This window comes from Miniopterus schreibersii (assembly GCF_964146895.1).
Source record: "Miniopterus schreibersii genome assembly, chromosome: 1".
Lineage (NCBI taxonomy): Eukaryota > Metazoa > Chordata > Mammalia > Chiroptera > Miniopteridae > Miniopterus > Miniopterus schreibersii.
The window spans coordinates 142257116-142272592 of NC_138101.1; the positions used below are offsets into that span (position 1 = coordinate 142257116).

Consider the following 15477-nt stretch of genomic DNA (forward strand, 5'->3'; position numbering starts at 1 on the left):
TCTTGCCAATCCCTCTGGCCTGCAAAGTTTCTGTTGAGAAATCAGCTGACAGTCTTATGGGAGCTTCTTTGTAGATAACTAACTGCTTTTCTCTTGCTGCTTTTAAGATTCTCTCTTTGTCTTTAACATTTTGCATTTTAATGATGATGTTATCTTGGTGTGGGCCTCTTTGGGACTTGTTTGGGACTCTCTGTGCTTCCTGACGTGTATGTCTATTTCCTTCACCAGGTTGGGGAAGTTTTCTGTCATTATTTTTTCAAATAAGTTTTCAATTTCTTGCTTTTTTCTTCTCCTTCCAGTACCCTCATGATGCAAATGTTGGTACACTTGAAGTTGTCCCAGAGGCTTCCTACACTATCCTTTTTTTTAAATCTTTTTGCTGTTCTGATTGGGTAGTTTTTGTTCCCTTATATTCCAAATCACTGATTTGATTCTCAGCTTTAACTACTCTATTATAAATTATTCTTTATTTCAGTTAGTGTATCCTTCATTTCTGAGTTAGTGTCCCTTTTTATGCTGTTGAGGTTCTAAGTTCATTGAGCATCCTTATAACCAGTGTTTTGAACTCTGCAACCAGTAGATTGCTTGTCTCCATTCTGTTTAGTTCTTTTTCTGGAGTTTTGTTCTGTTTTTTCATTTGGGACATGTTTCCTTGTCTCCTCATTTTGGCTGCCACCCTATGTTTGTTTCTATGTATTAAGTAGAGCTGCTATGTCTCCCAGACTTGGTAAAGTGGCCTAATGTAGTAGGTGTTCTGTAGGGTCCAGTGGCACAGCCTCCCCAATCATCCAAGCTGGGCACTTGAAGTGCACACCCCCCTAATGTGGGCTGTGTAAACCTCCTCTTGTAGTTGAGCCTTGATTGCTGTTGGCATGTCGGTGAGAGATATTTATCTCCAAGCCAACCAGCTGCAAGGACTGGCTGTGACCACCAACCACCAACCTCCAACCACAGTGCAGGATCAGCTGTGCAGGGCCCACTCCACAGAGTGGGACTTATTTCAGCAGAGTTCTGGTGCGTGCTGAGTCTATCCCTTGAGTATGTCACTTGTAGAGGTAGTTGGGTGGTTCTTCAATGTGGTCTGAAGCTGTCCACCAAGTGCATGGATCTGGGGCTTCCCAGGAGGTGCAGGCCAAGATCAGCTGCTGCCTGTGTTCCGCCTGGGACCACCTGGCATGAGCAACAAAGCAATCTGCATATGGCTGCTACTTGTGCTGGGCTTGGAGGTGCCCAGGCAAGGCCAAGCTGTGAACCAAGGCTGGCTGCTGCTAGTGCCAGGCATGGGGCCACTTATCGAGAGGTATGGGGTTTGCTGAGGCCAGATACTGCTTGTTTGAGAGAGTTTAGAAAAATCTTAAGCATGAGCCACGATAGCCCATTTGTATGGAAAAAACACTGGAAACAGCTTGGGGGGGTGCCTAAAAGTTGGGTGAGGCAGGGCCTCAGGGAGTCACCAGGGTGGATCAAACAGTGTGAGCCAGGTTGATGGAGTCTCAGATATGGTGCCTGCCTGCTGGCTCTGTGGGGGGAGGGCTCAGAAAAGGAACAATGGCCTCTGCCAGCACTTCTGTTTGGGAGAAAGCTGTTCCCCTAGGCTCTTGCCCTGATACTAGACAATTCAGTTCCTCCCCGGATGTCTCTGATGCCTTTCAAGCTGCTTCCCCAGTGCTGGAACTCAGAGGGAGTGAGCCGGAGTAAGCCCATAGGTGGATCACTTAAGAGGAACTGCCTGGGGCTCCAGCAGCCCTCCGTCTCACTCAGCCTCAATCCTCCCTGGTTTTTACAACCAGAAGTCATGGGACTTCTCTTCCTGGCACTGGGACCCTGGGCTGGGGGCCTGGTGTGAGGCTGGGACCCCTCACTCCTCATGGGGGAACTTCTGCAGCCCAGAACCTCCGGGTTTTTATCCACCACATGTGGGTGTGGGACCAGCCCCTTCCATGTCTCTGACCCTCCTACCAGTCTCAGTGTGACTGCTTCCATAATTCCTTGTCGTAGGACTTCCATGCAGTCAGATTTCAGGTTCTGAATGATAGTTGTTCTGTGATCTAGTTGTAATTTTGATGTGGTTGTGGGAGGCGGTGAGTTCTGCATTTACCTACCCCGCCATCTTGCCCAGAAGTCCTCTGGTTCAAACTAATATTTTTTAAACTCCAGTATTTCATATTGTTTTTAAATTATATTCTAGAACTTTCTGATTTATAATATATCCTTAAAGCAGTGAAAAATGTATCAGGCATTAGAAGAATGAATACACAAGCCACAGACTGGGACAAAATATTTGCAAAACACCTATCTGATAAGTGGATTTCCATCCAAAATATTCACAGAACTCTTAATATTCAACAAGAAGAAAACAAACAATCCACTCTTAAAATGGGCAAAGATCTGAACAGACACCTCACTAAATAAAATATACAGAATGCAAATAAGCACATGAAAAGATGTTCGACATCATTTGTCATTAGGCAACTACCAATTAGAACGAGATACCACTACACACCTATTAGAATGGCCAAAATCCAAAACACTGGCACCAAATGCTGGCAAGGCTATAGGGAAACAGTAACTCTCTCTCCTTCGTGGGGGAAATGTAACTGTGCAGCCACCTTGGAAGGCAGTCTGCCAATTTCTCACAACGTTACACATAGGTTACCATAGGATCCAGGAATCACATTCCTAGGTATTTACCCAAGTAAGCTGAAAATTTATGTCCACACAAAAACCTGCACCCAAATGTTTGTAGCAGCTTTGTTCATAAGTGCCAGAACTTGGAAGGAACCAAGATGTGCTTTAGTAGACAATGTGGTACATCCATACAATGGAATATTTTTCATTGATAAAAGGAAATGAGCCATTAACATACATAAAGACATGAAAAAATCTTAAATACATATTGCTAAGTGAAAGAAGCCAATCTAAAATTCTGTATACTGTGTTATTCCAACTAGAATAATATGATACTCTGGAAACCATGAAGACAGTAAAAATAAAACATTCTGAAAAATTATAAACACAGTAAAAAGGTCAGTGGTTGTCAGGGATTCATGCACAGTGTGAGAGGGATGAACAGGTGGAGCACAGGTGATTTTTAGGGCAATGAAACTATTACTCTGTATGATACTATAATGGGTACACGTTATATATTTGTCTAAACCAACAGAATATACAATACAAACAGTAAACCCGAATGTAAACTATGGACTTCAGTTAATAATAATGCATCAATATTGACTCATCAATTACAAGAAATGTGCCACATTAAAGCAAGATGTTAATAAGAGGGGAAGTTGTGGATCAGTGGTTGCTAGGGGTTGAGGGGATAGGAAGAGTAATGAATGAATAGGTAGAACACAAAATATTTAGGGAATGAAATTATTCTGTGATACAATAATGGTAGAAACATGACTATGCATTTGTTAAAATCTACATAACTGTACAACACAAAGAATACACCCTAATGTAATATGGACATTAATTCATAATAATGTGTCAATATTTGTTCAGCAGTTGTACCACATTAATGCATTAATCAGTTGTACCAATTAATGTTAACGGGAAACTGAGAGTGGGTATACAGGAACTCTATACTTTCTGTATAGTTTTTCTATAAACCTAAAACTGTTCTAAAAAATAAAGTCTATTAAAAATTTTAATTTGTCAGGGAATACATTTCTTTATTAAATCTAGTGTGTGTCCCAATTAAAAAACTGTAAAGTGTAAAAAGTTCAAGTAATAAGAGCTAACACTTTAAAAAGCTAAAGTTAGGAGAGGCAGTAAGAAAAGCAGGTAAACAGTTGGAAAAAATCCATCTTACTGGTGAAAAAATAATAGTGATGTATTCTTGCAAATGTAGGGTGTATGTGATTATATTTCTTTTTCTTTCTTCTGCCCTAAGTTCAGAGGTTGATGTGCTGTTCCAGAAATGCTGCATAACAATTTTTCTATGGCTTATTTAAAAAATATTGGTGTCGTTCTTACTAGAGAGATGGTATAAAGCTTTAGAGAATCTACAGGAAAATTAGGGGAAAATAAGTGTGAGTGCCAGGGTTCTGCACAGAGATCAAGGAGGCCTAGCTCCAAGAATTCCCACTTTCATTATATTTTCATTTCTGTGAGTTCTACTTGGTTTCATTTCAAATCTTCCTTTGCCAAACTCTCAAAAGCCCCTTTTATTTCTTTAAATATATTAAACAGACTTACTTTACATTCTGAAATAGACTATTCCAAATTGCAGTCTATGTAGAACTGATTATAGTGTGTTTTTTCTATTAACTATTGCTTATTTCCTTATGTGGTCCTGGGGATGGGGGGTCTTTATTGTGAATTCATGGTCCTCAAACTTTATTTGTGGGAATTCTTTAAGGTCTAGCTTTAAATTGTGTTCTTCCAGAGAGATTTCCCTTTCTTTCTACCAGGAGCCAAGAGTACTGCGAACCTAATACCACTTTCAACTAAACATGCAGCTTGGGGTTTTCAGGCCCTACAAGAAGTATGAACTCAAACCCAAAACCTACCTTCATGCAGGCCTGTAGCTAGGAATTCTCGTGGGAGACTGTTTCCCAGTCCACCCACAACCAAAGCAGAGATAGACAGACAGATACAGACACAGATAAAGATACGGCTATGTAGATAAATTTCCACCCCTCCCTCTCCAGGGCAGGTTTTTCCTAGTTCATCCCCTGAGACTTTAGCCATTGGGTGTGACTCCGGGTGGGAGCTCCCATTCGGTTCCCCAGCCTCGGGCTCCGTGTCCTGAGCTCCTGCACGGTCTGTTAAACCCAGGCTTAGGCAATTGGACATCAACAGAACCCTCGGGGCAAACGCTGCCTCCAGTGGCCGCTTGCCCTTGCTGATTCATACTAGCCTGTCATCTCTGTCCTCCAAGGAATTCCCTCACTTTTCTGCAGTTCAGCCATGCTTTAAAAATTACTTAAAAAAAAAAAAAATACATTTTATCCACCATATTTCGTTTTGCTCTACTAAGGGAGTTTCTCCGAACATCTAGTCTGCCATACAACTAGCAGAATTCTCCTCCGCAGAGACCTGGCACAGGGGCTGACTGCACCGGCACCTTTTCTTCTAAGTATGAAACTTTTTATGATTCAGAGTCCAAGGCAGTATTTTTCATTTTGTTTCAGCTTCTTCCAGCCTCCTTCCAAGCTCATGGAAACCCCACGCTGGCCCCAGTTGCACGCGATGAATCTGGTCCTGGCCCCAGCCTCACGTGCATCACTTTCATCTCATGGCAGCCAACTCCCAGCTTCAGGCCTGCTGAGTTTTATGTTCCTATTGCATTTCTGCTCCATAGAGTAATACGTCTTGCTGTACTGTTATGCTATGTCTTACATTTTCTACATGGTTGGAGCCACGGTAAGTGTAGATTTAGGTCAATACATGACCTTGACCAGAAATCAAGATTAAACTATTTTTTATAGAATTTTCAGGTAGAATTTCACGAGCAATTTTTTTTCATTTCTCCTAAAACACTAGTATAAAAGCTAGAGTGTCAGTGACTGATGGTATCATGTGACTCATACAGGATGTTGAGAACAAGAATTTGATAAAGGCCCTGCAGGGCATGGCTCAGCGGTTGAGCATCGACCTAGGATCCAGGAGATCGTGGTTCGACTCCCGGTCAGGGCATATGCCCAGGTTGCAGGCTTGGTCCCCAGCAGGGGGCGTGCAGGAGGCAGCCGATCAATGACTCTCTCATCATTGATGTTTCTTTCTCTCTCCCTCTCCCTTCCTCTCGCTGAAATTAATAAAGATTTTTTTTTTTTTTAAATTGATGAACCTCTGAGCCCAATAAACCAGAGATGGAGGCCTCTAGAGTTCCATATAATATACATGAGCCAAAGAGCTGGAAATCAAAGACCAGGGCAGAATCCAGTGATATCAAAACATCACTGTGTAGAAGGAACATAGTTTAGGAGACACAGATGAAGGTAAAGAAGGGGGAGGGCAGCTACGTCCACATGACTGAGATCCAGGAGGTTGGCTGCTCAGAACTATCGCCTCCACATCAGAGATCAGGGATGGGCCTGCATTCAGTGCTCCTCAAAGCCAGTGCTGGTCCTCCAACTAAGTGTTTGTTACCCGTCTGCTATGAGATAAGGAGCTATGCCAGGATTTAAATCAACCATTTAAGTCACAGAGCAAGCTTTTCTTGATGAAGTAAAGAATGTATAGATTTAAATTCTGGTGAAAGTTCCTTACCCCCACAGTAAAATACAGTTCTCTGACCCTCTCCATTAAGATCACTGCTTTAGATAATCTTACTTTGGCAGGAAGTAGCCTTAGAAGGTAATTAGAGGTAGATCTAGGATCTGAAGGTTTGTAAAAAAAAAACTGGCTGTAGCTGGTTAAAAACTAATGAAGGGTAAAGATGACACATGAATACTAATAACACTTCCATTGAAAACATAATTCAAGAATTTAGCCCTTTGCGGTCGTATTAAATTTGGACATGGGTGTCGTACCGGTTGGAATTAATTTCCATTGAAAGAGCAGTGATACATAACATGCAAGATTATGAAGGATAAATAAGATTTATGAACTGATACATGAATGAATAGAGTTAAGATTCGTACGGTTCCTTGCTGTGGTGGCTAAGAGCAGACATACGACCAGAATGGTAAAAAAGCTTTGGTGGCTGAGAGTAGACAAACTACCGCAAAGGGTTAATATACTAAAAGAATGACACTAAAAATGACCTTAGGTGTTAGAAAAGAAATTAAATGGGATGTTAACATCCAAATAATAGGCTTGAGTTCAACCTCTAAAACTGTCATAATTTTTATTTATGTACTCTAATTTTATGTCAATAAATGCTATACTGGTTACATGTGTTTTATATGTGTATATATAGCATATTATAATTTTTACAATATTTATTTTACCTTATATAGTTACATTTAATTATATCCTTCAGTGAGATATTATTTGCTTATTTCCTGAAGCATGCACATGCACTTGTTCCATATAACCACATCCATGGCACGTGGCTCAACCAATGAACTCTGAAAGCTGATTCAGAAAGCAAAGGGCGAGTTATGTTAGGACCCAACTAGCTTTCTAAAATATATATATATATTTTTATTGATTTCAGAGAGGGGGGGAGAAAGAGACACATCAATGATGATTCATTGATGGGCTGCCTCCTACACGCCCCCTGCTGGGGATCGAGCCTGCAACCTGGGCATGTGCCCTGACAGGGAATTGAACTTGGATCTCCTGGATCATAGGTCAATGTTCAACCTCTGAGCCACACCGGCTGGACAGGACCCAGCTAGCTTTATTATCTATTTCTAGAGCCTCTGCTCAACAATAAAGTTGTAAAGAAAAAAACAGGTATAACAAAGTTGCCATCAAAATTTTCATTTTTAAGATCACTTTCTTGATGTATCACTTCATTCAGAAACAGCACAACACCTACACCTTTTATAACAATATCGTCTGCATTATCTTAATATATGTAAAGAATCATAATCTAGCACGACCTCATCTGTTTGCAGCAGCAGGCTGTTCTGGAAAGGGCACACAAGAAGCTATGAAAATAGGTCGAAGAAGGGCCAAACCGTCCCAGCTGATGTGTGAGGTATGTGCATTACTTTTGTTTCTTTTTGTATTTTCGTTATGGCCTCACAGGTACCAACTGCCTTGCCCCCTGGATCTTCCACTGCGGTCACCGAGCCCACCCTCAGCTCTGCCTCTGCTCTGCCTCAGCCTCTGCCCCCCCCCCATCTCCGCTGAGGGCTGGGGGCTGTCGGAGGCGACTCAACGCCTCGCCCCCGGCTCCCCGCATCGCTGTGCCCTGCAGCCTGAGCAGGTTGTCGCCGCTGTCTACTGGTGCTCTCTCCTCACCCCACAGAGCCCAGTCCCGCCCCTTCCTACCCCGCTTCAAGATCCCACCCCCGCTCTGCCCTCCCATTCTAGCCTCACGGCTTGATGCTAATTTACAGAGCAAGCAGAGAACATGCAGACGTGACCTCTGTCACCTTCTCTTCGCCTCTACGCCTGCCTTTCTAGGCCCATCCTGCCCTTCTTGCCTCCAGAGTCACAAAAAGGGCATCGCGGTTCCCCTCCAAGACACACTCCAGCTTCATCCTGATTCCTGCCTCCTCCCCATCCGTACCACAGAAACAAGCTTGTGTAAATGCCACACTAAGGATGTTGAGCCTTGCTGACGGGCTCCTTCGAGACACAACTCACCCGTGTGGCTGGCTACTTTGGTCAGCAAGGTGTTTGAAATTACTCAAGTTAATGTAAGTGCAGACACAAGTTATCTCATGAACGGTCAGCAACGTTCAGGCACGGAAACACGTGTATACTCATGACGGATCAATGGGTATTAATAATTACAATAGCAGTACTAATAGTAAGTATTTATATAGCACTTAAAGTGTGCCAGACCTGTTTAAACCACTTTACATATGTTAACTAATTTAATCTTCAAACAGCCTATGAGGTAAGTGGTAATAACTATCCTCATTCTACAGATAAAGGAACTGAAGTACAGAGAGATCAAGAGACCTGACCAAGGTCACACAGCTGGTAAGTACAGAGCTGAGGTTCAAACCCAAGCAGTCTGGCTCCATTATCTCGCGCTTAAGCATGACATCCCATCTATAGAGCTTATATGCAGGGCAGCCCAGGAGGTAATATAAAGCAGAATGAGGTTAGAAGACTGAGTAGACACAGGAGCTTTTAGAGCACCTAAAGCAATAGAGAGAGACTCTCTGAGACAGACCATCTCCACTGAGATAATTCTAACTTTCTTTCTTAATATTTGTCTGAAATCTGTCTCTTTATGGCCTGCCAATCGCCATGTTTTTTCCCTACACTATAAAAATAAAAGTAATACTTCAAATAATAGTCCTTTAAATCTCTTTGGGAAGTGATCACGTGTGATTTTTTTTCTACCAAACCATCCCACCCCTTCTTCCCGACAACACACACACACACACACACACACACACACACTTTTCTTGGCCAAGCTAAATACACTCAGTCCCATCAACAATCCTTCATACGGCCTGGTGTTAAATCTCATCCAGATCCTTGTCACTCTACTATCCAAATATGACCCACTGCGCTTACCTCTCCCTGAATGTGTAGCACAGTGGCTACACTACATTGCTGACTCATACGGAGTGAATCCTAACCATTTGTTTCAATATGCTGCTTCTAGCTGCATGGCTCGTCCTTCCTCTACTTAGGCAGCTGGTGTTCGGGGCCCCTGCACGCCCGCTGAATCTCACACTACACTTGTGAGCCCCCACCTCACTTTGTCACGCCTACTTCCCCCAGCTCCTACCAGCTAGATCCCCTGATACCAGCAACACCACCGCCACCATCTTCAAACTAAATCAAATCCCACTTCCTCAGCCAATCTTAACCAAGGCGATGTGCATCCACAACCTCAGCCCACCCTCTGAAACATTGAATTAAGTCACTTTTCTAGCCTTTACTGACAAATCAAGCTTGGGATCCATGTGGCTCCAGGAGTACCCGCCCCAGGACTCCTGCATTGCCCCTCAGCTCACTCTTCCCCTCTTCCACCCCTAAGACTGAATATGGATTTGATCCTTAAATCATCAGTTCAATGGCCACAGATTACTTCTTTACCCAAATCAGTGATTTAAAACAATGTCCTGTTGCAATAGAGAGAATAAAACAAAACTGTAAAATTAGCCATTTCCAGAAGCTATCATGCAGAAAACATTCTCTGGTCTATAGATAGCAGGATATAAGGATATATATATACACACACGCATACATACATATATACACACACACACACACACACACACACGAGAATCTCACATTCTTGTAAAAAGTGTTACTAAACTTCCAAAAGCAACTTTCAATAGAATATTTAAGCCAATTAATACTAAGTATTCAGGAAACACACAAACTGAGTTTTAAGTACTATAAATAACATAATCTCTCACCAAAAATAAGTATTCCAAGAATCACAGGCAAAGGATAAGGTGATGTAGCCCTGCCCTGATTTCAAAGTAACAAACCAGGACTGAGTTATCCAAGGAAACAGAGCAGGGTACTGACAATTTTGAAACAAGGACTCGGGTCTCCAGATTCCCAACCCACAAAGTATCTAGAAGCTTGTGAGGCATGATGGGCTTTGCAGAGATTGAAGGAGACACAGTCTCTTCCCTCAAAAGTACACACACAGTACACAATATGATACTGTGAAACACTAAGCAATTAAAACATAAAGACAATATAGATCAACACTCATGTGCCTTTATCAACCAGATACCAATTTCTGAAAGTGTTGACTATAAAACACAACACTGTGAAATTATCACTTATAGGAGAGATTCCAAACATTTTTCCCATGAATATTACTGGTTATTAAAAACTTATACTTTAATTATCAAAAGAAATGTTAATCATTAAAAGAAAAGTAAATAGGTACCAGAAAGGCACTGGAGCACAGATGCTGAAAGCTAGTCATTTGGATCCTCTCTTCCACTTACTAGCTATATAACCTGGAGGAAGCTACTCGGCCTATCTCCCGGCCTCCATTCCCTCACCGGTAAAATGAAGACAGTGGTGTTTACCTCTAAGAGAGGCTGTGAAGATTAGTTAATGAATTGTACTTGGAACAGTGCCTGGCATATAGTAGGTGCACAATAATTGCTCTTCTCTACTTATATGTTATTTCCACTTAGTCAACAACCAGCTCTTGATATTTATCATGTCTCTTTAAGTCTAGCCAACCTTCAGACGACACTGGAATAAAATATAAGATTCCTACAGGACCCAGGTTTTGAGTTGAAAATTAAATAATGATAGAGATGTGGTAGAAAAGAACAGATACATGTTCAGGGCACATGATAAATGAGCAGAAATCAGGAAAGCTCAGTTATAGAGAACACCAGGCTTTGCCTGCCTTGGTCGGCAGGTGTGGGGTAAGAAGTAACAACAATTTTCAAAACCAGCCAAACCACAAACGTTTTATTTGCCACAGCAAGTCTGCAAAGCTCCACCACCAGCACACTGCTGGCCAAACGCCCCTTGCTCTGCCAGCCATTCCTACTTCTGCCCCGTCCCCACAGCTACAGACGCAAGGAGAAAAAAAAATCCCTCAGAAAATAAAAGAGGTCTCCCTGAAATATAATCCGCATTCAATTTCCCATAATGTAAATAGTGAGTTATAAAGAGAAGCGCAACGCGTTTATTCCCTTCAGATCCGCTGCCTGGCTCTCAGGCCACCGGCTACCCTGCGGCTCCAGGCCGGGGCTGCTGTCGGTGGCTGGAAGCGGGAAGAGCAGCTCAGGGGACGTGGCCGTGCGGGGTGCAGAATCTCGGGCAGGACCGGCGCACACGCGTGGACAGCTCTGAGGAGATCAGAGTTTAACCCAAATCACTTACCTGGTGTCACTCCCACGGAGCAGCACATAAAACAGAATAATGAGAGAAGAAAGTGACGAGGTTGTAAGTGGCAAGACAGGAGGTGGCAACGCCAAGAGAAGGGGGACATAGTCAGGACAAAAAACATTTTCAAAGAGCCATAAGGAACTATGGTAAGATATGGCAACAAATTAGACAGACTGATTAAAGCTTAACGAGGCTCGAAGATCACCCAAGATAATAGGATTTCGTAGGAGACAGAAAGTAGGTACTGCTGGCGATTACGCCAAGACCAGCCCTGGGAGAGAGGATGTGGTAGAATCACAAGTTCAGCTTTGTCATGTTAACATCCTATGAGTAGCTGGAAAAATCATAATATCATAGAGCATTTTTTAATAGGAGCTCACAATTTAGTTAAGAGCTTTCTCTCATCAGCAATATGTCTTTAAATGGCAAGTATTTAAAACATGAAATAGACTGAAGAAGGATTTGGAATGGATTAAAAATAATGAGTAATGCCCTGGCCGATGCGCTCGGCTGAGTCGTCCCATGCACTCAGAGGTCCTGGGTTCGAGCCCCGGTCAGGGCATGTGCACGGGCTCCAGGTTCGATCCTCAGTAGGGGGTTCGCAGGAGGCAGCAGATCAATACTTCTCTCTCCCTCTCCCTTCCTCTCTCTCTAAAATCAATAAAAACATATTTTAAAAAAAGAAAAATAATGAGTAACAATATTTTATGAATTATGAACAAAAAGTGGGGAATATTTAAGTGATAAGTTCAGTATGTAAAGATAAATTTACAACCAAATTTTCCACACAAAAAAATAGAAAGGACATTATGTCACTGGAAGACAGAATATTAGGCATATGGATCATTATTCTGACTTCAGGTAGTATTTCACAGATTTATTTGTCACATAAATTAAGTATAATACGCCTTTAAGTTCTATAAACCATGTTATTAGCTTTCATTCCAATTCTTACTGACAAATTCCCATGTCAGTTCAATAGACAGATTTAACACAAAAATAGCCATAAAACAATCAAAGGAAACTGGAACCTTCTTAAATACAATCATTGGTCACAATTAAACTTTAAATAACAAAAAGACTTACCACATTTTCCTTCAGCTTTCTCAGCTTTTCATCTATCTCTCTCAGCCGATTTTGCTGATCCCGTTGCTCTTTGGTGTTCCGAAGTGCCTTTTCCCCTGGAGTTATTTCCATATTTCTATCATCATCATTAAGGTCATGTTCCTAATTTTTAAAAAAAAACAAACATGCACAGGTTGAAAATGTATCAACATACAACACTTTAAAGCAATTGAGCCTTAAAGTTGGCTTTGCTTCTCAAACAATATTCCTTCACTAAAAAATGATATTTATAATTCCCTAAACTCTTCCTATTTCAGAAAGGAAAGGCCCAACTGTGCATAAAGCAAAGATGGAAATAAACTCAAGCATATGGAAAGCAGGAAGTCAGAATGGAAAAAAGCAGTGGCCAGGAAGCAGTGACCTGGGCTCTGGTCCCTGCTCTGCACTTATCAGCTTGGGATCTTGGGCAAATGACAATTTCCATAGACTTCGAGCTCATCACATATAAATCATAAGGAAAAACCCTGCCCGTCCATGTTATGAGAGGCAGCTGTGTAGTAGTGAAAAGAGATCTAGACTTGGCAAAGTCAAGAATTTTGAATCCTGGCTCTCCCTGGTTCCCAAGGTGGACTTAGGGAAATCAGTAACCTCTCCGAGCCTCAGTTTCACCATCTGCAAAATAATAGTAATAATAATAATAATAATAATAATGGAGAAGAAGAAGAGATGATGATGATCTAGCCTGAAAGTCCATGGTAGAAATGCACCAAACCCTAGTACCTGACAAATATGAGCTGAATGTGTCCTCTGAAAAGAGTAAGCGTCATATGATGAAAGTATTTTATTATCAGCAATATTTGAACTCAGAGAACCATACTCTCCCAAAGTTAGTATTATTTCTAGTTATATTAAAGGGTATTTCTTGACAGTAAGTCAGTCCTATATTTATAACTAAAGTTCCTATCCTCCCTCCCACAGATCTCTTACTCTGTGCTGCTATGTAGGTGACCGGCATAGGTGTCGTTTTTAAAGTTACTCAAGCCAGAATCTCCTCACACTCTCAATCCTTACATACATTTGGTCATCAAGAATGGTCACTGTTTACTTTCCAACACCTCTTTAATCAGGCCCTTCTCTCTTTCTCACTGTCTACTCCTCACTCACTTGAACCAGTAGTTTTCAAACTCCACTGTGCTGCAGACTTACCCACAGAGCCTTCAAAAATATTCAGAGGGCCAGCCTCCACCCCAGAGATTCTGATTCAATAGGTAAGGCCTGGGGAGTGACAACTTGAAGCACAATCACTTGAGAATTTGAGAACTATCAACTCGAGCTACTTCTTGAGCCTCTTAATGGGGCTCAGTGCCACCCATCTCCCCCTTCACAAGGTGGACACAAAGGTGGAAACCTTTGGCAAAGAAGCCACAGAGCAAGGTGCAAAGTCATCGCCACTCCATGACTGAGTCCTGCCTATCTCTTCAGTCTCATCTCCCATTACTTGCATCTTAGACCCAAAACCTCAGCAATATTCACTACTGCTAGTTCTCCACTCCATACCTCCTCCCTCCAACTCCTCACAGAGATTCCTACTCTTTTTGAGCTCAATACAAACATATATCTACTATAAAATACTCCCTGACATACCCAGGAAGGGCAACCATCCTCTCCAGCATTCCGCATCATTGTACTTACCACACTGTCACTGCCCAGCCAGAGACCTTGACTGCTCCCACTCCGAATCCCAACACAAACTCTAGTCCTGAAACTCTGTAAGCACTAGTGTCTGGTGATGGCCTGCTTCCTGGTTCCTACATGGCATCTTCTGGCTTTGTCCTCAGGGACAAAGGGGCAGGGGAGCTCTGCAGGCCTTCTTTATAAAGCACAACAAATCCCATTCAAGAGGGCTCCACCTTCGTGGCTGAACACTTTTCAAAGGCCTCACCTCCAAATACTATCACACTGGGTATTATATTCCAACATATGAATTTGGAGGGGACACATTAGGTCTCACAACATAGTGATCTAAAAAAATATCCAAATTGGATTTCATTTTTAAATAAAATCAATTTTTTTAAAAGGACATTACTTTAACCATCTATAGCTATGATTTTTTTTTAAATCTTTGGGTAGGCAAAGAAAAGACCAAAAAAAACTTTTAAATCAGACTTCATCAATATTTTTTTAATTTTGCAAAGCCACTATTAATAGACAAGCCACAGACTGAGAGAAAAATATCATAATGCACAAGTCTGACAAAGGACTTGAATCTAATATATATAAGGAATTCACGCAATTTAATAGTAAACAAGATAAATAATAAAAAGACAGTCCAGTTCTAAAACAACTTGAACAGATACTTCGTAAAAGAAGATATGTGAATGACAAATAAATGCATACATGAAAAAGTCTTCAACATCATAAGGCATCGGGGAAATGCAAATTAAAATCACAGCAGGGTATCACTACACAGCCACTAGCATGGCCCAGATGAAAAAGTTTAACACCAAATGCTGGACAGTAGTGGAACAAGTGGAACTCTCATATGCTAGCGGGAAGAATAAACAGTACTACCACTTCAGAAAACTGACAGTTTCTTAAAAAGTTAAACATTTGTCTATTCTATGACCCAGCGATTCCACTCCTGTGAATCTACCCAAGAGAAAGGCAAATGCATTGCTCGGTTTGTACATGAATGTTTGTAGCAACTTTACGCACATCCCAAGTGCCCATCAACATGAGGATGATAAACTGGTGAGTGCCTGATGCAAGCTGGGATGGTCACACTCTTTCTGCTTGACCTCTGTCTTGTGGTTAGGTTTAGTCAATGTGGGAGAGGAGTATTAAGAGATTGGAGGGCAGAATGAGAGAAAGCTTGGGGTATCTTCCCCTTTCCCTCGCTGCTCTGGCATTATGGTTTGGGCAGTGATGTATCCCTGAGGTGCCCATCAGGAAGGTTTTCTTAGGTTCAACTGCATATTCAAGCTCAAAGACAGAGGCCACACT

General features: G+C 41.9%; 1 protein-coding gene across 2 annotated transcripts in view; it reads right to left on the bottom strand.

The window, feature by feature from the left end:
• The window catches only part of FSIP1 (fibrous sheath interacting protein 1), a 147806-nt gene that overhangs the window by 92782 nt on the left and 39547 nt on the right, over positions 1 to 15477 (bottom strand). For both annotated transcript variants that reach the window (XM_081144042.1, XM_081144043.1), the window contains exon 10: positions 12496 to 12636. In XM_081144042.1, the coding sequence (XP_081000168.1) occupies positions 12496 to 12636 (141 nt within the window). The remainder of the gene's footprint in view (positions 1 to 12495; positions 12637 to 15477) is intronic.